This window comes from Heterodontus francisci, unplaced genomic scaffold (assembly GCF_036365525.1).
Source record: "Heterodontus francisci isolate sHetFra1 unplaced genomic scaffold, sHetFra1.hap1 HAP1_SCAFFOLD_2019, whole genome shotgun sequence".
Taxonomy (NCBI): domain Eukaryota; kingdom Metazoa; phylum Chordata; class Chondrichthyes; order Heterodontiformes; family Heterodontidae; genus Heterodontus; species Heterodontus francisci.
In genome coordinates this window covers 480-22,476 of record NW_027142072.1, presented here as the reverse complement: position 1 = coordinate 22,476, position 21,997 = coordinate 480, and the positions used below count along the sequence as shown (strand labels likewise).

At 53.1% G+C, this 21,997-nt stretch overlaps 1 protein-coding gene across 1 annotated transcript; it reads left to right on the top strand.

The window, feature by feature from the left end:
• Positions 1 to 1,158: 1,158 nt before the first annotated feature.
• unc93b1 (unc-93 homolog B1, TLR signaling regulator) lies at positions 1,159 to 9,560 on the top strand (the record flags this gene model as incomplete). The annotated part of the gene is made up of 3 exons (XM_068028296.1): positions 1,159 to 1,341; positions 5,284 to 5,563; positions 9,144 to 9,560. Coding segments are annotated over 3 exons (675 nt in total), but the record flags the coding sequence as incomplete, so codon positions are not given.
• Positions 9,561 to 21,997: the final 12,437 nt, after the last annotated feature.

The following is a 21,997-nucleotide window of genomic DNA, read 5'->3' as shown; positions in this document are numbered from 1 at the left end:
GGGGGGTGTGTGTGTTAGTGTGTGTGGGGGGTGTGTGTGTTAGTTTGTGTGGGGGGGGTGTGTGGTAGTGTGTGTGTGGGGGGTGTGTGTGTTAGTGTGTGTGGGGGGTGTGTTAGTGTGTGTGGGGGGTGTGTGTGTTAGTGTGTGTGGGGGGTGTGTGTGTTAGTGTGTGTGGGGGGGGTGTGTGTTAGTGTGTGTGGGGGGTGTGTGTGTTAGTGTGTGTGGGGGGGGTGTGTGTGTTAGTGTGTGTGGGGGGTGTGTTAGTGTGTGTGTGTGTTAGTGTGTGTGGGGGGTGTGTGTGTGGGGGGTGTGTGTTAGTGTGTGTGGGGTGTGTGTTAGTGTGTGTGTGTTAGTGTGTGTGTGGGGTGTGTGTGTGGGGGGTGTGTGTGTTAGTGTGTGTGTGTGTGTGTTAGTGTGTGTGGGGGGTGTGTGTGTGGGGTGTGTGTGTGTGGGGTGTGTGTTAGTGTGTGTGTGGGGTGTGTGTGTCTTAGTGTGTGTGTGTGTTAGTGTGTGTGGGGTGTGTGTTAGTGTGTGTGGGGGGGGTGTGTGTTAGTGTGTGTGGGGGTGTGTGTGTGGGGGGTGTGTGTGTTAGTGTGTGTGTGTGTGTGTTAGTGTGTGTGGGGGGTGTGTGTGTGGGGTGTGTGTGTGTGGGGTGTGTGTTAGTGTGTGTGTGGGGTGTGTGTGTGTTAGTGTGTGGGGGGGGGTGTGTGTTAGTGTGTGGGGGGGGGTGTGTGTTAGTGTGTGTGTGGGGGTGTGTGTTAGTGTGTGTGGGGGGTGTGTGTTAGTGTGTGTGGGGGGGGTGTGTGTGTTAGTGTGTGTGGGGTGTGTGTGTTAGTGTGTGTGTGGGGGTGTGTGTGTTAGTGTGTGTGTGTGGGGGGTGTGTGTGTTAGTGTGTGTGTGGGGGTGTGTGTGTTAGTGTGTGTGTGTGGGGGGTGTGTGTGTTAGTGTGTGAGGGGGGGTGTGTGTTAGTGTGTGAGGGGGGGGTGTGTGTGGGGGGGTGTGTTAGTGTGTGAGGGGGGGTGTGTTACACAGGGACTGTTTGAAACACAAACATCAGGCCATTCAGCCCCTCTACCCTGTTACACAGGAACAGGAGTGGCTCAGACAGCTGCTCGGCTGTGAAAGGAATCAGTTGTCAGCTAGTGTTTTTCTTTTTAGATTTTGATGCTCTGTGGACCAGCCTATCGGCCGACTGAGGAGATTGATCTGCGCAGTATTGGTTGGGGGAATATCTTCCAGTTACCCTTCAAACACGTGCGGGATTATCGACTCAGACATCTCTTCCCCTTCTTTATTTACAGTGGCTTTGAGGTGCTGTTCGCCTGCACTGGTTTCGCATTGGTGAGCTTGAGATTAAACACACTCCTTCAGTGGGGGAGGGGGGGGGGGTAATGGAGGATGGGGAGGGGGAAGTGGGTCGGGGGGGTAATGGAGAATGGGGAGGGGGATGTGGGTCGGGGGGGTAATGGAGGATGGGGAGGGGGATGTGGGTCGGGGGGGGTAATGGAGGATGGGGAGGGGGATGTGGGTCGGGGGGGTAATGGAGGATGGGGAGGGGGATGTGTGTCGGGGGGGTAATGGAGGATGGGGAGGGGGAGGGGGATGTGTGTCGGGGGGTTAATGGAGGATGGGGAGGGTGAGGGGGATGTGGGTCGGGGGGGTAATGGAGGATGGGGAGGGGGATGTGGGTCGGGGGGTAATGGAGGATGGGGAGGGGGATGTGGGTCGGGGGGGGTAATGGAGGATGGGGAGGGGGATGTGTGTCGGGGGGGTAATGGAGGATGGGGAGGGGGATGTGTGTCGGGGGGGTAATGGAGGATGGGGAGGGGGAGGGGGATGTGTGTCGGGGGGGTAATGGAGGATGGGGAGGGGGAAGTGGGTCGGCGGGGTAATGGAGGATGGGGAGGGTGAGGGGGATGTGGGTCGGGGGGTTAATGGAGGATGGGGAGGGTGAGGGGGATGTGGGTCCGGGGGGTAATGGAGGATGGGGAGGGGGATGTGGGTCGGGGGGGTAATGGAGGATGGGGAGTGTGAGGGAGATATGGGGATGGGGAGGGGGATGTGGGTCGGGGGGGTACTGGAGGATGGGGAGGGTGAGGGGGATGTGGGTCGAGGGGGTAATGGAGGATGGGGAGGGTGAGGGGGATGTGGGTTGGGGGGGTAATGGAGGATGGGGAGGGTGAGGGAGATATGGGGAGGGGGAGGGAGATATGGGGAGGGGGAGGGGGATGTGGGGAGGGGGGGTAATGGAGGATGGGGAGGGGGATGTGGGTCGGGGGGGTAATGGAGGATGAGGATGGGGAGGGGGATGTGGGTCGGGGGGGTAATGGAGGATGGGGAGGGTGAGGGGGATGTGGGTCGGGGGGGGGTAATGGAGGATGGGGAGGGGGATGTGGGTATGGGGGGTAATGGAGGATGGGGATGGGGAGGGGGATGTGGGTCGGGGGGGGGTAATGGAGGATGGGGATGGGGAGGGGGATGTGGGTCGGGGGGTAATGGAGGATGAGATGTGGGGGAGGGTCTGTGAGTCAGAGTTATACAGCACAGTAACAGGCCCTTCGGCCCATCGTGTTTGTGCCGGCCATCAAGCACCTATCTATTCTAATCCCATATTCCTGCACCTGGCCCGTTGCCTTGTCTGCTGTGGTGTTTCAGGGGCTCATCCAAATACTTCTTAAATGTTGTAAGGGTTCCTGCCTCTACCACCTCTTCCGACAGTGTGTTCCAGATTCCAACCACTCTCTGGGTGAAAACATTTTTTCCTCAAATCCCTTCTAAACCTCCTGCCCCTTACCTTAAATCTATGCCCCCTGGTTATTGACCCCTCCGCTAAGGGAAAAAGTTTCTTCCTATCCAACCTATCTATGCCCCTCATAATCTTGTACACCTCAATCAGGTCCCCCCTCAGCCTTCTCTACTCTAAGAAAAACAACCCTAGCCTATCCAGTCTCTCTTCATAGCTGAAATGCTCCAGCCCAGGCAACATCCTGGTGAATCTCCTCTGCACCCTCTCCAGTGCAATCACATCCTTCCTATAGTGTGGTGCCCAGAACTATACACAGTACTCCAGCTGTGGACTAACCAGCGTTTTATACAGCTCCATCATAACCTCCCTGCTCTTATATTCTACGGCTCGGCTAATAAAGGCAAGTATCCCATATGCCTTCCTAACCACCTTATCTACCTGTGCTGCTGCCTTCAGTGATCTATGGACAAGTACACCAAGGTCCCTCTGACCCTCTGTACTTCCTAGGGTCCTACCATCCATTGTATATTCCCGTGCCTTGTTCGTCCTCCCAAAATGCATCACCTCACACTTCTCAGGATTAAATTCCATTTGCCACTGTTCTGCCCATCTTACCAGCCCTGTATTATTGTCCTGTAATCTAAGGCTTTCCTGCTCACTATTTACAACACCACCAATTTTCGTGTCATCTGTGAACTTACTGATCATACCTCCTATATTCACATCTAAATCATTAATGTACACTACAAACAACAAGGGTCCCAGCACCGATCCCTGTGGTACACGACTGGTCACAGGCTTCCACTCGCAAAAACAACCCTCGACCATCACCCTCTGCCTCCTGCCACTAAACCAATTTTAGATCCAATTTGCCAAATTGCCCTAAATCCCATGGACTCTTACCTTCTTAACCAATCTTCCATGTGGGACCTTATCAAAAGGGTGATATGGGTCAGGGGGTAATGGGAGGAGGGGGATGGAGTGGGGAGAGGGGAATGGAGGAGGGGAGAGGAGAGGGGAAGGGAGAGAGGGGGGACGGAGGAGGGGGGAGGGGAGATGGGGATAAGGAGGGGGTGAGGGAAGGGGTATGGAGGAGGGGATGGAGGAGGGGAGAGAGGGGGATGGAGGGAGGTGGAGAAGGGGATGGAGGAGTGGATGGAGGAGTGGATGGAGGGGGGAGAGGGATGGAGTGAGGGAATGGAGGAGGGGGAGAGGGGGATGGAGGGTGGGATGGACGGGGAGAGAGGGATGGAGGGAGAGGGGACAGAGGGAGGGAGGGGGGAGGGGGAGGGTGGGATGGATGGGGAGGGGACAGAGGGATAGAGGGAGAGGAGACAGAGGGATGGAGGGAGGGATGGAGGTGGATGGAGAGAGGTGGATGGAGAGAGGTGGATGGAGAGAGGTGGATGGAGAGAGGTGGATGGAGAGAGGTGGATGGAGAGAGGTGGATGGAGAGAGGTGGATGGAGAGAGGTGGATGGAGAGAGGTGGATGGAGAGAGGTGGATGGAGAGAGGTGGATAGAGGAATGGATGGAGGGAGGGATAGAGGGAGGTGGAGAGGGGGGTGGATGGAGGGAGGTGGAGAGGGGGATGGATGGAGGAGGTGGAGAGAGGGATAGATGGATGGAGGGGGGTGGAGAGGGGGGTGGAGAGGGAGATGGATGGAGGGAGGTGGATGGAGGGAGGTGGATGGAGGGAGGTGGATGGAGGGAGGTGGATGGAGGGAGGTGGATGGAGGGAGGTGGAGAGGGGGATGGATGGAGGGAGGTGGAGAGGGGGATGGATGGAGGGAGGTGGAGAGGGGGATGGATGGAGGGAGGTGGAGAGGGGGATGGATGGAGGGAGGTGGAGAGGGGGATGGATGGAGGGAGGTGGAGAGGGGGATGGATGGAGGGAGGTGGAGAGGGGGATGGATGGAGGGAGGTGGAGAGGGGGATGGATGGAGGGAGGGATGGAGGAGGTGGAGAGGGGGATGGATGGAGGGAGGTGGATGGAGGGAGGGATGGAGGAGGTGGAGAGGGGGATGGAGGGATGTATGGAGGGAGGGATGGAGATGGTGGAGGGATGGATGGAGGGAGGGATGGAGGAGGTGGAGAGGGGGATGGAGGGATGTAGATGGTGGAGGGAGGGATGGAGGAAGTGGAGGTGGAGAGGGGGATGGAGGGATGTATGGAGGGAGGGATGGAGGAAGTGGAGGTGGAGAGGGGGATGGAGGGATGTATGGAGGGAGGGATGGAGATGGTGGAGGGATGGATGGAGGAAGTGGAGGTGGAGAGGGGGATGGAGGGATGTATGGAGGGAGGGATGGAGATGGTGGAGGGATGGATGGAGGGAGTGGAGAGGGGGATGGAGGGATGTATGGAGGGAGGGATGGAGCTGGTGGAGAGATGGATGGAGGGAGGGATGGAGGGAGGTGGAGAGATGGATGGAGGGAGGGATGGAGGGAGGTGGAGAGGGGGATGGAGGGATGGATGGAGGGATGGATGAAGAGGGTGATTGCTGCTTTCCTGACTCCTCTCTCTCTCTCCCTTCCTCAGTCTTATGGAGTCTGTTCAATTGGGATGGAGAGACTAGCCAGCATTATCATCGCCTATGGAGTGTCTTCTTCAGTGTTCTCTCTCCTGTCTCTCAGCATGCTCCGAATTCCTCGATCCATTCCCCTCCTGTCTGGAGCTTTCATCCAATTCCTGCTCATCATCATGTTGATGTGCTGGGATCCCCAACCCAGGAACCTGCACAGAGCCAATATCATTACCATTTACACAGTCACTGTCCTCTGGGGGCTCGGTACAGCTCTGAATAAGACCAGTCTCGTCAGTGAGTACCCAGAGGGAGAGGGGGAGGGAGAGGGATGATAGAGGGGGAGTGAGGGGGGGAAGGTGCGGAGAGAGAGAGGGAAGGAGATAGATGGGATAGAGGGAGAGGGAGATAGAGGGGGGAGTTGGAGGATTCAGGAGGGTGAGGGGGGAAGGTGGGGGGACATAGAGGGAGGAGGACAGAGGGAGGATAGAGGGTGAGGGCGAGGGGGATTGGGGATAGAGGGGGGTGAGCAAGGGAGGGGAACTAAGTGGGGAGGGAGAAGGGGTATTGAGGGGGCAGGAGAGGGGAAGAAGGGCAGAACAGAGTGGGAGAGGGAGACAACAGATGGAGTCATACAGCACAGAAACAGGCCCTTCGGCCAATCGTGAGTGTGGGAGGGAAAGGGGATAGACAGGGAGTGGGAGTGGAGGGTGGAGAGGGAGCGGGAGGTAGAGAGGAGGGTGGAGAGGGAGGTGATGGTGGACAGGGAGAGGAGGGTAGAGAGGGAGAGGAGGGTAGAGAGGGAGAGGGAGTGGGGGGTGGAGAGGGAGTGGGAGGTAGCTCTGTTAGTGTGTGAGTGTGTCACTGTGAGTTTGAGGGTATAAAGAGTCTCTCTCTCTCTCTACAGCTCTGTCAGTGAGTATGTGAGTGTGAGTGTGTCACTGTGAGTTTGAGGGTATAAAGAGTCTCTCTCTCTCTCTCTCTATACAGCTCTGTCAGTGAGTGTGTGAGTGTGTGAGTGTGTCACTGAGTTTGAGGGTATAAAGAGTCTCTCTCTCTCTCTCTCTATACAGCTCTGTCAGTGAGTGTGTGAGTGTGTGAGTGTGTCACTAAGTTTGAGGGTATAAAGAGTCTCTCTCTCTCTCTCTCTATACAGCTCTGTCAGTGAGTGTGTGAGTGTGTGAGTGTGTCACTGAGTTTGAGGGTATAAAGAGTCTCTCTCTCTCTCTCTACAGCTCTGTCAGTGAGTGTGTGTGTGTCACTGTGAGTTTGAGGGTATAAAGAATCTCTCTCTCTACAGCTCTGTCAGTGAGTGTGTGTGTGTGTCACTGTGAGTTTGAGGGTATAAAGATTCTCTCTCTCTCTCTACAGCTCTGTCAGTGAATGTGTGAGTGTGTCACTGTGAGTTTGAGGGTATAAAGAGTCTCTCTCTCTCTCTCTCTACTGCTCTGTCAGTGAGTGTGTGAGTGTGTCACTGTGAGTTTGAGGGTATAAAGAGTCTCTCTCTCTCTCTCTCTACTGTTCTGTCAGTGAGTGTGTGTGTGTGAGTGTGTCACTGTGAGTTTGAGGGTATAAAGAGTCTCTCTCTCTCTCTCTCTCTACTGTTCTGTCAGTGAGTGTGTGTGTGTGAGTGTGTCACTGTGAGTTTGAGGGTATAAAGAGTCTCTCTCTCTCTCTACAGCTCTGTGTGTGAGCGTGAGTGTGTCACTGTGAGTTTGAGGGTATGAAGAGTCTCTCTCTCTCTCTCTCTCTACAGCTCTGTCAGTGAGTGTGTGAGTGTGTCACTGTGAGTTTGAGGGTATAAAGAGTCTCTCTCTCTCTCTCTACTGTTCTGTCAGTGAGTGTGTGTGTGTGAGTGTGTCACTGTGAGTTTGAGGGTATAAAGAGTCTCTCTCTCTCTCTCTACTGTTCTGTCAGTGAGTGTGTGTGTGTGAGTGTGTCACTGTGAGTTTGAGGGTATGAAGAGTCTCTCTCTCTCTCTACAGCTCTGTGTGTGAGCGTGAGTGTGTCACTGTGAGTTTGAGGGTATGAAGAGTCTCTCTCTCTCTCTACGGCTCTGTCAGTGAGTGTGTGAGTGTCTCACTGTGAGTTTGAGGGTATAAAGAGTCTCTCTCTCTCTCTCTACGGCTCTGTCAGTGAGTGTGTGAGTGTGAGTGTCTCACTGTGAGTTTGAGGGTATAAAGAGTCTCTCTCTCTCTCTCTACAGCTCTGTCAGTGAGTGTGTGAGTGTGTCACTGTGAGTTTGAGGGTATAAAGACTCTCTCTCTCTCTCTACTGTTCTGTCAGTGAGTGTGTGAGTGTGAGTGTGTCACTGTGAGTTTGAGGGTATAAAGAGTCTCTCTCTCTCTCTACGGCTCTGTCAGTGAGTGTGTGAGTGTGTCAGTGTGAGTTTGAGGGTATAAAGAGTCTCTCTCTCTCTACGGCTCTGTCAGTGAGTGTGTGAGTGTGAGTGTGTCACTGAGTTTCAGGGTATAAAGAGTCTCTCTCTCTCTACAGCTCTGTCAGTGAGTGTGAGTGTGTCACTGTGAGTTTGAGGGTATGAAGAATCTCTCTCTCTCTCTCTACGGCTCTGTCAGTGAGTGTGTGAGTGTGTCACTGTGTTTCAGGGTATAAAGAGTCTCTCTCTCTCTCTACAGCTCTGTCAGTGTGAGTGTGAGTGTGTCACTGTGAGTTTGAGGGTATGAAGAGTCTCTCTCTCTCTCTCTACGGCTCTGTCAGTGAGTGTGTGAGTGTGAGTGTGTCACTGAGTTTCAGGGTATAAAGAGTCTCTCTCTCTCTACAGCTCTGTCAGTGAGTGTGAGTGTGTCACTGTGAGTTTGAGGGTATGAAGAGTCTCTCTCTCTCTCTACGGCTCTGTCAGTGAGTGTGTGAGTGTGAGTGTGTCACTGAGTTTCAGGGTATAAAGAGTCTCTCTCTCTCTACAGCTCTGTCAGTGAGTGTGTGAGTGTGTCAGTGTGAGTGTGAGGGTATAAAGAGTCTCTCTCTCTCTCTGCAGCTCTGTCAGTGAGTGTGAGTGTGTCACTGTGAGTTTGAGGGTATGAAGAGTCTCTCTCTCTCTCTCTCTCTGCAGCTCTGTCAGTGAGTGTGTGAGTGTGTCACTGTGAGTTTGAGGGTATAAAGAGTCTCTCTCTCTCTCTCTACGGCTCTGTCAGTGAGTGTGTGAGTGTGTCACTGTGAGTTTGAGGGTATAAAGAGTCTCTCTCTCTCTCTGCAGCTCTGTCAGTGAGTGTGAGTGTGTCACTGTGAGTTTGAGGGTATGAAGAGTCTCTCTCTCTCTCTCTCTCTGCAGCTCTGTCAGTGAGTGTGTGAGTGTGTCACTGTGAGTTTCAGGGTATAAAGAGTCTCTCTCTCTCTGCAGCTCTGTCAGTGAGTGTGTCACTGTGAGTTTGAGGGTATAAAGAGTCTCTCTCTCTCTCTCTACGGCTCTGTCAGTGAGTGTGTGAGTGTGTCACTGTGAGTTTGAGGGTATAAAGAGTCTCTCTCTCTCTCTCTCTACAGCTCTGTCAGTGAGTGTGTGAGTGTGTCACTGTGAGTTTCAGGGTATAAAGAGTCTCTCTCTCTCTCTCTCTCTCTCTCTCTCTCTGCAGCTCTGTCAGTGAGTGTGTGAGTGTGTCACTGTGAGTTTCAGGGTATAAAGAGTCTCTCTCTCTCTCTCTCTCTCTCTCTCTCTGCAGCTCTGTCAGTGAGTGTGTGAGTGTGTCACTGTGAGTTTGAGGGTATAAAGAGTCTCTCTCTCTCTCTCTCTACGGCTCTGTCAGTGAGTGTGAGTGTGTCACTGTGAGTTTGAGGGTATAAAGAGTCTCTCTCTCTCTACAGCTCTGTCAGTGAGTGTGTGAGTGTGACTTTGAGTGTATAAACTGCCTCTCTTTCTCTCCAGCTCTGTTAGGGATGTTGTACGAGGACAAAGATCGGCAGGACTTTATCTTTTCTATCTATCACTGGTGTCAGGCGATGGCTATCTTCGGTGTCTATCTCTGGTCTGGAGCACACATGAAGGTCAGTTTGTCCATCACCTTTGAGGAACACCCATACCAGATATTGAAGTCTTCAACACACGAGGCTTGTATCCCCTGGAGTAGAGGAGATTAAGGGGGGTTATGATCGAGGGGTTTAAGATGATGAAACGATTCGATGGGATCGACAGAGAGAAACTGTTTCCTCTGGGGGATCACAGAACAAGGAGACGGTAATTTCAAATTGGAGCCAGGCTGTTTCGGCTGATGTCAGGAAGCAATCTTCACACAAAGCGGGTGGAAATCTGGAACTCTCTCCCCCAGAAAGCCCTCGAGGCTGGGAGAGGTCATCGGTAACACTCAGCCCCAGGTAGACGGAGAAATATTTATTGGGTAAGGAGATTAAGGGATAGAGAACAAAGACAGGTTAATGGAACTGTGGTACAGATCAGCAATGAGCCAACTGAAAAAGGAGAAGGTGTTGGGTGTCTTGCAAAGCATTCAGGTAGATCAGTCCCCAGGACCTGATGGGATCTACACTAGAATACTGAGGGAGGCAAGGGAAGGAATTGCTGGGGCCTTGACAGAAATCTTTGCATCCTCATTGGCTACAGGTGAGGTCCCAGAGGACTGGAGAATAACCAATGTTGTTCCTTTGTTTAAGAAGGGTGGCAAGGATAATCCAGGAAATTATAGGCTGGTGAGCCTGACGTCAGTGGTAGGGAAATTATTAGAGAGGATTGTTCGGGACAGGATTTACTCCCATTTGGAAACAAACAAACTTATTAGCGAGAGAGAGCATGGTTTTGTGAAGGGGAGGTCGTGTCTTACTAATTTGATTGAGTTTTTTGAGGAAGTGACAAAGATGATTGATGAAGGAAGGGCAGTGAATGTTATCTATATGGACTTCAGTAAAGCCTTTGACAAGGTCCCGCATGGCAGACTGATGCAAAAGGTGAAGTCACACGGGATCAGAGGTGAGCTGGCAAGATGGATACAGAACTGGCTCGGTCACAGAAGACAGAGGGTATCAGTGGAAGGGTGCTTTTCTGAATGGAGGGATGTGACTAGTGGTGTTCTGCAGGGATCAGTGCTGGGACCTTTGCTGTTTGTAGTATATATAAATGATTTGGAGGAAAATGTAGCTGGTCTGATTAGTAAGTTTGCAGACGACACAAAGGTTGGTGGAGTTGCGGATAATGATGAGGATTGTCAGAGGATACAGCAGGATATAGATCAGTTGGAGACTTGGGCGGAGAAATGGCAGATGGAGTTTAATCTGGACAAATGTGAGGTAATGCAGTTTGGAAGGTCTAATGCAGGTGGGAGGTATACAGTAAATGGCAGAACCCTTAGGAGTATTGACAGGCAGAGAGATCTGGGCGTACAGGTCCACAGGTCACTGAAAGTGGCAACGCAGGTGGATAAGGTAGTCAAGAAGGCATACGGCATGCTTGTCTTCATCGGTCGGGGCATAGAGTAGAAAAATTGGCAAGTCATGCTGCAGCTGTACAGAACCTTAGTTAGGCCACACTTAGAATATTGCGTGCAATTCTGGTCGCCACACTACCAGAAGGACGTGGAGGGTTTGGAGAGGGTACAGAAGAGGTTTACCAGGATGTTGCCTGGTCTGGAGGGCATTAGCTATGTGTAGAGGTTGGATAAACTCGGATTGTTTTCACTGGAACGACGGAGGTGGAGGGGCGACATGATAGAGGTTTACAAAGTTATGAGTGGCATGGACAGAGTGGATAGTCAGAAGCTTTTTCCCAGGGTGGAAGAGTCAGTTACTAGGGGACATAGGTTTAAGGTGCAAGGGTCAAAGTTTAGAGGGGATGTGCGAGGCAAGTGATTTACACAGTCGGTGGTGAGTGCCTGGAACTTGTTGCCGGGGGAGGTGGTGGAAGCAGATACGATAGCGACATTTAAGAGACATCTTGACAAATACATGAATAGGATGGGAATAGAGGGATATGGGCCCCGGAAGTGCAGAAGGTTTTAGTTTAGGCAGGCATCAGGATCGGTGCAGGCTTGGAGGGCCGAATGGCCTGTTCCTGTGCTGTACTGTTCTTTGTTCTTTGTAATAAGTCCGGACCAGGAGGCCCATTTCCTCCGGATCCGTGATGGAGGATCCGTCGTCGGCCAGCAGCTCGATGAGCTGCTTCCGGACCACCCGCCATTTTTCCAGTGAGTAGAAGAAGGGTGAGGCGCGGTCCAAATCTTCCAGGATCTGGATCCACGACCTCACGTACGCCCCTCGGACCCTATGAGCTGCAGGTCCCTCAGCGCGCCCTGCTTTAGATAGAGGATTTGGATCGACGTAGGCTTGGAGGGCCGAAGGGCCAGTTCCTGTGCTGTAATTTTCTTTGTTCTTCTCTTTGTACGCCTGCCACAGGGCCGGGTCCACGACGGCATGACCGAGGCGGGACTCCAAGTCGGGCACCTCCCTCTCAAGGCGCCCGATCTCGGCTTCCCGCTTCTTGGTCAACCCCTTCGCGTACTCCTGACAGAAGACGCGGATGTGAGCCTTGCCCACATCCCACCATAGCCTCAAGGAGGGGAAGCCCCCCTGCTTCCTTCTCCAGTCGGCCCAGAATCGACAGAACGAGTCCCGAAATCGCCCGTCCTCCAGCAGCCGGTTGTTAAAGTGCCAGTACGCGGAACCCGCCCTCGTGCGGAGCAGAGTGAACTCCGCCCACACCAGGCGGTGGTCCGAGCACGGCACCAGCCGCATGGAGGCCGCCGAGACGGGGGAGACGTACGCCTGCGAAAAGTAGAGGCGGTCGATTCGGGACCCTCCTCCTCCAGACCTCCACGTGAAGGCGCTGGAGTCGGGATGGAGATTCCGCCAGACGTCCACCAAGTTAAGGGAGCTGATCAGTCCCCTCAACTTCTCCACCGACGCTTGGCCGCGCTGGGGACCGGAGCGATCCCCCACCTCGAGTGTGCAGTTAAAATCCCCCCCGAGGATGATGCACTCGCCGCTATCGATGGAGCTCAAGAGAGCGGACACTTCTTCAAAGAAGCGCGCTTGCAAAGCGCCGGGCCTGGGCGCGTACACGTTCACAAAGTGGAGCGGCACGCTACCCAGGCGAACGGCGAGGTGGAGCAAGCGGCCCGGCACTAGCTCCTTGACCCCCAGGATCTCCGGCTGAAAAGTCGGGGCCAACAAGATAGCCACCCCACTAGAAATAGGGGTGAGGTGACTCATGTAGACCCCACCCTGCCACTCCAGGAGCCAGGTGGCTTCGTCTCCCGGAACGGTGTGGGTTTCCTGCAGAAAGCTCACCGCGTATCTCCCTTCCCTGAGGACTGAGAGATTGTGAAATCTGCGGTGAGACCCCCTGTTGCCGTTGATGTTGAGGCTGGCTATGGTTATCTTCATGTCAAAGGTACTTAAAACCCGTCACCAACAGCTCACTGTGAGGAGGGAGTGGAAGTGCACCTGGCCTTCCACTCCCCCAGCAACCCATTGAGGAACACATTAAAACGGCGCCTCTCAACCAGTTTCATGCCCGCGCGCTTGCCTGTTATCTTCAGGGCGGCACGGACGGACTGAATGATTTAGTACCACACTCGACCAATGGCTGAGGGCCAGCTGAACTTTATTGCGGCAACCCCTGCAAACCGCGATGAAATCCCGGAGCTCCTGGAGTGGCAGGGTGGGGTCTACATGAGTCACCTCACCCCTATTTCTAGTGGGGTGGCTATCTTGTTGGCCCCGATTTTTCAGCCGGAGATCTTGGGGGTCAAGGAGCTAGTGCCAAGCCGCTTGCTCCACCTCTCCGTTCGCCTGGGTAGCGTGCCGCTCCACTTTGTGAACTTAGAATATTGCATGCGTGCAATTCTGGTCGCCACACTTCCAGAAGGACGTGGAGGCTTTGGAGAGGGTACAGAGGAGGTTAACCAGGATGTTGCCTGGTCTGGAGGGTATTAGCTATGAGGAGAGGTTGGAAAAACTCGGATTGTTTTCACTGGAATGACGGAGGTGGAGGGGCGACATGATAGAGGTTTACAAAGTTATGAGCGGCATGGACAGAGTGGATAGTCAGAAGCTTTTTCCCAGGGTGGAAGAGTCAGTTACTAGGGGACATAGGTTTAAGGTGCGAGGGGCAAAGTTTAGAGGGGATGTGCGAGGCAAGTTCTTTACACAGAGAGTTGAGAGTGCCTGGAACTTGTTGCCGGGGGAGGTGGTGGAAGCAGGTACGATAGCGACGTTTAAGAGACATCTTGACAAATACATGAATAGGATGGGAATGGAGAGATATGGGCCCCGGAAATGCAGAAGGTGTTAGTTTAGGCAGGCATCAAGATCGGCGCAGGCTTGGAGGGCCGAATGGCCTGTTCCTGTGCTGTACTGTTCTTCGTTCTTTGTGGGGATGAGGGGAGATTCGGTGGGAGGCACGAAGGACTCCACCACCTCACTGGCGATGGAATCAAGGTGCCCCACACCGAATCCCCATCCTCCTCCGGGTCATCACTGCCAGCGGCCGACACATCCACCACACACTGTGGGGCGGACGTCCCGGCCACGCCAGCTGGTCCCGCCTCCATCACGATCCCACCCCCAGGATCGTTGGCGGAGCTGTCCTCTCTGGGTTCTACTGTGAAACTGGAGCCTGTGGGCGCCAGCAGTTCAGGACCCCCCTCCACCTCCGTCCCCAAGCCAATGAGTGGTCCAGGGGAGACAGAAGTTCCCGACTCTGGAAATCCAGCCGGAGCCGAGACCGGAGGCGGCGAGAGGAGGCCAGCACCCACAGGCCCAGCAGATGGGGCAGCATTTTCGGTTATAACCGGGTCAGGTGTCTCCTGGTTGATGGTGGACTCCGGCTGGGAGGGCCGACCCTCTGGGGCCTCGCCCTCCCCTTCACTCAGGGCACCCGACCCAGTAGCAGTGGCAGAATGGGAGGCTCCCCCACCACAAGTAGGGCTCCACTTGCTCCCACAGGAGGGCTGCATGTAGAGTGGCCTCCCCCTCCCCTCCATCTTGAGGAATAGGGAGCTCCTGCCCAGCCTTGATGTTGGTGGTGGTAGCAGGGGGAACCTGGGGACCTGAAACAGGAGACTGCGCCTCAGAGCCCCATGTTACCTCTGTGGAGAGGTGCCTTCTCCTCTTTTTCCCACTAGGGCGCAGAGGCTCAGAGACCTCCATATCATCAGAGGCCTCCGCCTCCGCACCCTCCTTTTCTTTAAAGTTATTCTGGGCCCGAGCCCAGCCCTGGGGCAGGTGGATTCCATGAGAACGGGCTTTGGGCTGAGCTTAGGCTCAGGTTGTGTCACGGTATCCAGGGGACGAGCCTCTTGATATTTACTTCTCCTCTGCGCCTTCCTTCCACTCGGACGGGCACTCCCCTCCCCACTGGAGGCTGTGAAAACCACAGCCTGAGCGGTGTCTGTTGGATGTGTGGGGGGAGTGGGAGGAGGTGCTGTGGAACCACCCTGGGCCGCCGAGGTGGAGCTGGCGGCCGGGAGGTTGGGGCAGTTCTTAAAAACATGCCCCACCCCCTTGCAGACGTGGCACCGCGCCCCATCCGAGGTCTAAAAGACACGGTAGGCCGTCCCCTGGAACTCCACACTGAAGTGGCCCTCCAAGACCTCCCCCTGCGCCAGCTGCATAAATAACTGGCGGCGGAAGGAGTAGACATGTTGCAGGCTGTGCTCCCGAAGACCGAGTGGGACTGGGGTGATCCCTGACCTCACCTCCCCCAGATGGTGCAGGTGGAGGAGGAGGAGCTCATCAGGAATGAAGGGCGGGACGTTTGACAACATTACCCGCTGCGCAGTGGCCCCCAGAGAGACCACCGGCAGGAAGGTCCCCCCCACAGTGAGCCCCTTACTCAGGGCCAGGGACACGGCCCGCTCGGTCTTCAGGAAGAACACAGCCTTCCCATACATCTTTGAGGCTGCAACAATGGCCGAGGGGCCGACAACCTCAGCCATTGCCTTAACACAAGCCTCAATAGTCATGGTAGGGTGGGTTTAACTCTTCACCCCATGCTTTGTTGTTAAGATTTTAAATGGTGACGGGGCCACAGGAGCAGCTGTCGCAGCTGCTGCAGCATAGGAGGGCCCCGCCACCGGAGAGGACTGAGAAGTCATGGGGTAGAAGAGTTATAAGCACTTTGTTGAGAGAGAGAAAAAGAAAGAAAAGAGCAAATACAATAATAAATCAAACATGCAACATTTAAAGGATGTAGCACAGGGGAAGAGGCTGAGGGAGAGGAAGGCCAGGAGGAATCAGTCTTTGTTGGTATTTTAAAGAAGTCTTGTAGCTGGTCTTCCAGTTGGGAGGGTGGGGTGAAGTCTTCACCTGGGTCAGCTGTAAGGTCTTCAGGTCTCTTATTTCCCCACCCCCAACAATCAATGAAAAAGACTTGCAGTACCAAGCAAACTCACAAAAAGTTCTTCCAGTTCTCTGCCTTCCTTCCTTTGTTGAAATTTGGAGAAAACATTTGTTTCAGTTTGAGTCTCCCTCTTGCAGCAGTCACACAGCCTGCAGCCTCCAACCTCTGCACACAGACACAGTCAGCTGCACCTCGTTGATGCACTCAGGCTCCCAAATCAGAGAGCAGACAATCCCAGTACTGTCCCTGTCCTGGGAGTGTGTGATGGGGACAGTGCAGAGGGAGTGTGTGATGGGGACAGTGCAGAGGGAGTGTGTGATGGGGACAGTGCAGAGGGAGTGTGTGATGGAGAGTGCAGAGGGAGTGTTGGATGGAGAGTGCAGAGGGAGTGTTGGATGGAGAGTGCAGAGGGAGTGTTGGATGGAGAGTGCAGAGGGAGTGTTGGATGGAGAGTGCAGAGGGAGTGTTGGATGGAGAGTGCAGAGGGAGTGTTGGATGGAGAGTGCAGAGGGAGTGTTGGATGGAGAGTGCAGAGGGAGTGTTGGATGGAGAGTGCAGAGGGAGTGTTGGATGGAGAGTGCAGAGGGAGTGTTGGATGGAGAGTGCAGAGGGAGTGTTGGATGGAGAGTGCAGAGGGAGTGTTGGATGGAGAGTGCAGAGGGAGTGTTGGATGGAGAGTGCAGAGGGAGTGTTGGATGGAGAGTGCAGAGGGAGTGTTGGATGGAGAGTGCAGAGGGAGTGTTGGATGGAGAGTGCAGAGGGAGTGTTGGATGGAGAGTGCAGAGGGAGTGTTGGATGGAGAGTGCAGAGGGAGTGTTGGATGGGGTGTGCAGAGGGAGTGTTGGATGGGGTGTGCAGAGGGAGTGTTGGATGGGGTGTGCAGAGGGAGTGTTGGATGGAGAGTGCAGAGGGAGTGTTGGATGGAGAGTGCAGAGGGAGTGTTGGATGGAGAGTGTATACGGACTGTTGGATGGGGTGTGTATACGGAGTGTTGGATGGAGTGTGTAGAGGGAGTGTTGGATGGAGTGTGTAGAGGGAGTGTTGGATGGAGTGTGTAGAGGGAGTGTTGGATGGAGTGTGTAGAGGGAGTGTTGGATGGAGTGTGTAGAGGGAGTGTTGGATGGAGTGTGTAGAGGGAGTGTTGGATGGAGTGTGTAGAGGGAGTGTTGGATGGGGTGTGTAGAGGGAGTGTTGGATGGGGTGTGTAGAGGGAGTGTTGGATGGGGTGTGTAGAGGGAGTGTTGGATGGAGAGTGTAGAGGGAGTGTTGGATGGAGAGTGTAGAGGGAGTGTTGGATGGGGTGTGTAGAGGGAGTGTTGGATGGGGTGTGTAGAGGGAGTGTTGGATGGGGTGTGTAAAGGGAGTGTTGGATGGAGAGTGTATACGGACTGTTGGATGGAGAGTGTAGAGGGAGTGTTGGATGGAGAGTGTATACGGACTGTTGGATGGAGAGTGTATACGGACTGTTGGATGGAGAGTGTATACGGACTGTTGGATGGAGAGTGTAGAGGGAGTGTTGGATGGAGAGTGTATACGGACTGTTGGATGGAGAGTGTATACGGACTGTTGGATGGAGAGTGTATACGGACTGTTGGATGGAGAGTGTAGAGGGAGTGTTGGATGGAGAGTGTAGAGGGAGTGTTGGATGGAGAGTGTATACGGACTGTTGGATGGAGAGTGTAGAGGGAGTGTTGGATGGAGAGTGTATACGGACTGTTGGATGGAGAGTGTATACGGACTGTTGGATGGAGAGTGTATACGGACAGTTGGATGGAGAGTGTATACGGACTGTTGGATGGAGAGTGTAGAGGGAGTGTTGGATGGAGAGTGTATACGGAGTGTTGGATGGAGAGTGTATACGGACTGTTGGATGGAGAGTGTATACGGACTGTTGGATGGAGAGTGTAGAGGGAGTGTTGGATGGAGAGTGTATACGGACTGTTGGATGGAGAGTGTAGAGGGAGTGTTGGATGGAGAGTGTATACGGACTGTTGGATGGAGAGTGTATACGGACTGTTGGATGGAGAGTGTAGAGGGAGTGTTGGATGGAGAGTGTATACGGACTGTTGGATGGAGAGTGTATACGGACTGTTGGATGGAGAGTGTATACGGAGTGTTGGATGGAGAGTGTATACGGACTGTTGGATGGAGAGTGTATACGGACTGTTGGATGGAGAGTGTATACGGACTGTAGGATGGAGAGTGTAGAGGGAGTGTTGGATGGAGAGTGTATACGGACTGTTGGATGGAGAGTGTATACGGACTGTTGGATGGAGAGTGTATACGGACTGTTGGATGGAGAGTGTATACGGACTGTTGGATGGAGAGTGTATACGGACTGTTGGATGGAGAGTGTATACGGAGTGTTGGATGGAGAGTGTAGAGGGAGTGTTGGATGGAGAGTGTATACGGACTGTTGGATGGAGAGTGTATACGGAGTGTTGGATGGAGAGTGTATACGGAGTGTTGGATGGAGAGTGTAGAGGGAGTGTTGGATGGAGAGTGTATACGGACTGTTGGATGGAGAGTGTATACGGACTGTTGGATGGAGAGTGTATACGGACTGTTGGATGGAGAGTGTATACGGAGTGTTGGATGGAGAGTGTATACGGACTGTTGGATGGAGAGTGTATACGGACTGTTGGATGGAGAGTGTATACGGAGTGTTGGATGGAGAGTGTAGAGGGAGTGTTGGATGGAGAGTGTATACGGACTGTTGGATGGAGAGTGTATACGGACTGTTGGATGGAGAGTGTATACGGACTGTTGGATGGAGAGTGTATACGGACTGTTGGATGGAGAGTGTATACGGAGTGTTGGATGGAGAGTGTAGAGGGAGTGTTGGATGGAGAGTGTATACGGACTGTTGGATGGAGAGTGTATACGGAGTGTTGGATGGAGAGTGTATACGGAGTGTTGGATGGAGAGTGTATACGGACTGTTGGATGGAGAGTGTATACGGACTGTTGGATGGAGAGTGTATACGGACTGTTGGATGGAGAGTGTATACGGACTGTTGGATGGAGAGTGTATACGGACTGTTGGATGGAGAGTGTATACGGACTGTTGGATGGAGAGTGTATACGGACTGTTGGATGGAGAGTGTATACGGAGTGTTGGATGGAGAGTGTAGAGGGAGTGTTGGATGGAGAGTGTATACGGACTGTTGGATGGAGAGTGTAGAGGGACTGTTGGATGGAGAGTGTATACGGACTGTTGGATGGAGAGTGTATACGGACTGTTGGATGGAGAGTGTATACGGACTGTTGGATGGAGAGTGTATACGGACTGTTGGATGGAGAGTGTATACGGACTGTTGGATGGAGAGTGTATACGGAGTGTTGGATGGAGAGTGTAGAGGGAGTGTTGGATGGAGAGTGTATACGGACTGTTGGATGGAGAGTGTATACGGACTGTAGGATGGAGAGTGTAGAGGGAGTGTTGGATGGAGAGTGTATACGGACTGTTGGATGGAGAGTGTATACGGACTGTTGGATGGAGAGTGTATACGGACTGTTGGATGGAGAGTGTATACGGAGTGTTGGATGGAGAGTGTATACGGAGTGTTGGATGGAGAGTGTAGAGGGAGTGTTGGATGGAGAGTGTATACGGACTGTTGGATGGAGAGTGTATACGGAGTGTTGGATGGAGAGTGTATACGGAGTGTTGGATGGAGAGTGTAGAGGGAGTGTTGGATGGAGAGTGTATACGGACTGTTGGATGGAGAGTGTATACGGACTGTTGGATGGAGAGTGTATACGGAGTGTTGGATGGAGAGTGTATACGGACTGTTGGATGGAGAGTGTATACGGAGTGTTGGATGGAGAGTGTAGAGGGAGTGTTGGATGGAGAGTGTATACGGACTGTTGGATGGAGAGTGTAGAGGGACTGTTGGATGGAGAGTGTATACGGACTGTTGGATGGAGAGTGTATACGGACTGTTGGATGGAGAGTGTATACGGACTGTTGGATGGAGAGTGTATACGGAGTGTTGGATGGAGAGTGTATACGGAGTGTTGGATGGAGAGTGTATACGGACTGTTGGATGGAGAGTGTATACGGACTGTTGGATGGAGAGTGTATACGGACTGTTGGATGGAGAGTGTATACGGACTGTTGGATGGAGAGTGTATACGGACTGTTGGATGGAGAGTGTATACGGACTGTTGGATGGAGAGTGTATACGGACTGTTGGATGGAGAGTGTATACGGACTGTTGGATGGAGAGTGTATACGGACTGTTGGATGGAGAGTGTATACGGACTGTTGGATGGAGAGTGTATACGGACTGTTGGATGGAGAGTGTGGAGGGAGTGTTGGATGGAGAGTGTATACGGACTGTTGGATGGAGAGTGTATACGGACTGTTGGATGGAGAGTGTATACGGAGTGTTGGATGGAGAGTGTATACGGACTGTTGGATGGAGAGTGTATACGGACTGTTGGATGGAGAGTGTATACGGAGTGTTGGATGGAGAGTGTATACGGACTGTTGGATGGAGAGTGTGGAGGGAGTGTTGGATGGAGAGTGTATACGGACTGTTGGATGGAGAGTGTATACGGACTGTTGGATGGAGAGTGTATACGGAGTGTTGGATGGAGAGTGTATACGGACTGTTGGATGGAGAGTGTATACGGACTGTTGGATGGAGAGTGTATACGGACTGTTGGATGGAGAGTGTATACGGACTGTTGGATGGAGAGTGTGGAGGGAGTGTTGGATGGAGAGTGTATACGGACTGTTGGATGGAGAGTGTATACGGACTGTTGGATGGAGAGTGTATACGGACTGTTGGATGGAGAGTGTATACGGAGTGTTGGATGGAGAGTGTATACGGAGTGTTGGATGGAGAGTGTATACGGAGTGTTGGATGGAGAGTGTATACGGACTGTTGGATGGAGAGTGTATACGGAGTGTTGGATGGAGAGTGTATACGGACTGTTGGATGGAGAGTGTATACGGACTGTTGGATGGAGAGTGTAGAGGGAGTGTTGGATGGAGAGTGTATACGGACTGTTGGATGGAGAGTGTATACGGACTGTTGGATGGAGAGTGTATACGGAGTGTTGGATGGAGAGTGTGGAGGGAGTGTTGGATGGAGAGTGTATACGGACTGTTGGATGGAGAGTGTATACGGACTGTTGGATGGAGAGTGTATACGGAGTGTTGGATGGAGAGTGTATACGGACTGTTGGATGGAGAGTGTATACGGACTGTTGGATGGAGAGTGTATACGGACTGTTGGATGGAGAGTGTAGAGGGAGTGTTGGATGGAGAGTGTATACGGACTGTTGGATGGAGAGTGTAGAGGGAGTGTTGGATGGAGAGTGTGGAGGGAGTGTTGGATGGAGAGTGTATACGGACTGTTGGATGGAGAGTGTATACGGACTGTTGGATGGAGAGTGTATACGGAGTGTTGGATGGAGAGTGTATACGGACTGTTGGATGGAGAGTGTATACGGACTGTTGGATGGAGAGTGTATACGGACTGTTGGATGGAGAGTGTAGAGGGAGTGTTGGATGGAGAGTGTATACGGACTGTTGGATGGAGAGTGTAGAGGGAGTGTTGGATGGAGAGTGTGGAGGGAGTGTTGGATGGAGAGTGTATACGGACTGTTGGATGGAGAGTGTATACGGACTGTTGGATGGAGAGTGTATACGGACTGTTGGATGGAGAGTGTAGAGGGAGTGTTGGATGGAGAGTGTATACGGACTGTTGGATGGAGAGTGTATACGGACTGTTGGATGGAGAGTGTATACGGACTGTTGGATGGAGAGTGTATACGGACTGTTGGATGGAGAGTGTATACGGACTGTTGGATGGAGAGTGTATACGGACTGTTGGATGGAGAGTGTAGAGGGAGTGTTGGATGGAGAGTGTATACGGACTGTTGGATGGAGAGTGTATACGGACTGTTGGATGGAGAGTGTATACGGACTGTTGGATGGAGAGTGTAGAGGGAGTGTTGGATGGAGAGTGTGGAGGGAGTGTTGGATGGAGAGTGTGGAGGGAGTGTTGGATGGAGAGTGTATACGGACTGTTGGATGGAGAGTGTATACGGACTGTTGGATGGAGAGTGTATACGGACTGTTGGATGGAGAGTGTAGAGGGAGTGTTGGATGGAGAGTGTATACGGACTGTTGGATGGAGAGTGTAGAGGGAGTGTTGGATGGAGAGTGTGGAGGGAGTGTTGGATGGAGAGTGTATACGGACTGTTGGATGGAGAGTGTATACGGACTGTTGGATGGAGAGTGTATACGGAGTGTTGGATGGAGAGTGTATACGGACTGTTGGATGGAGAGTGTATACGGACTGTTGGATGGAGAGTGTATACGGACTGTTGGATGGAGAGTGTATACGGACTGTTGGATGGAGAGTGTAGAGGGAGTGTTGGATGGAGAGTGTATACGGACTGTTGGATGGAGAGTGTATA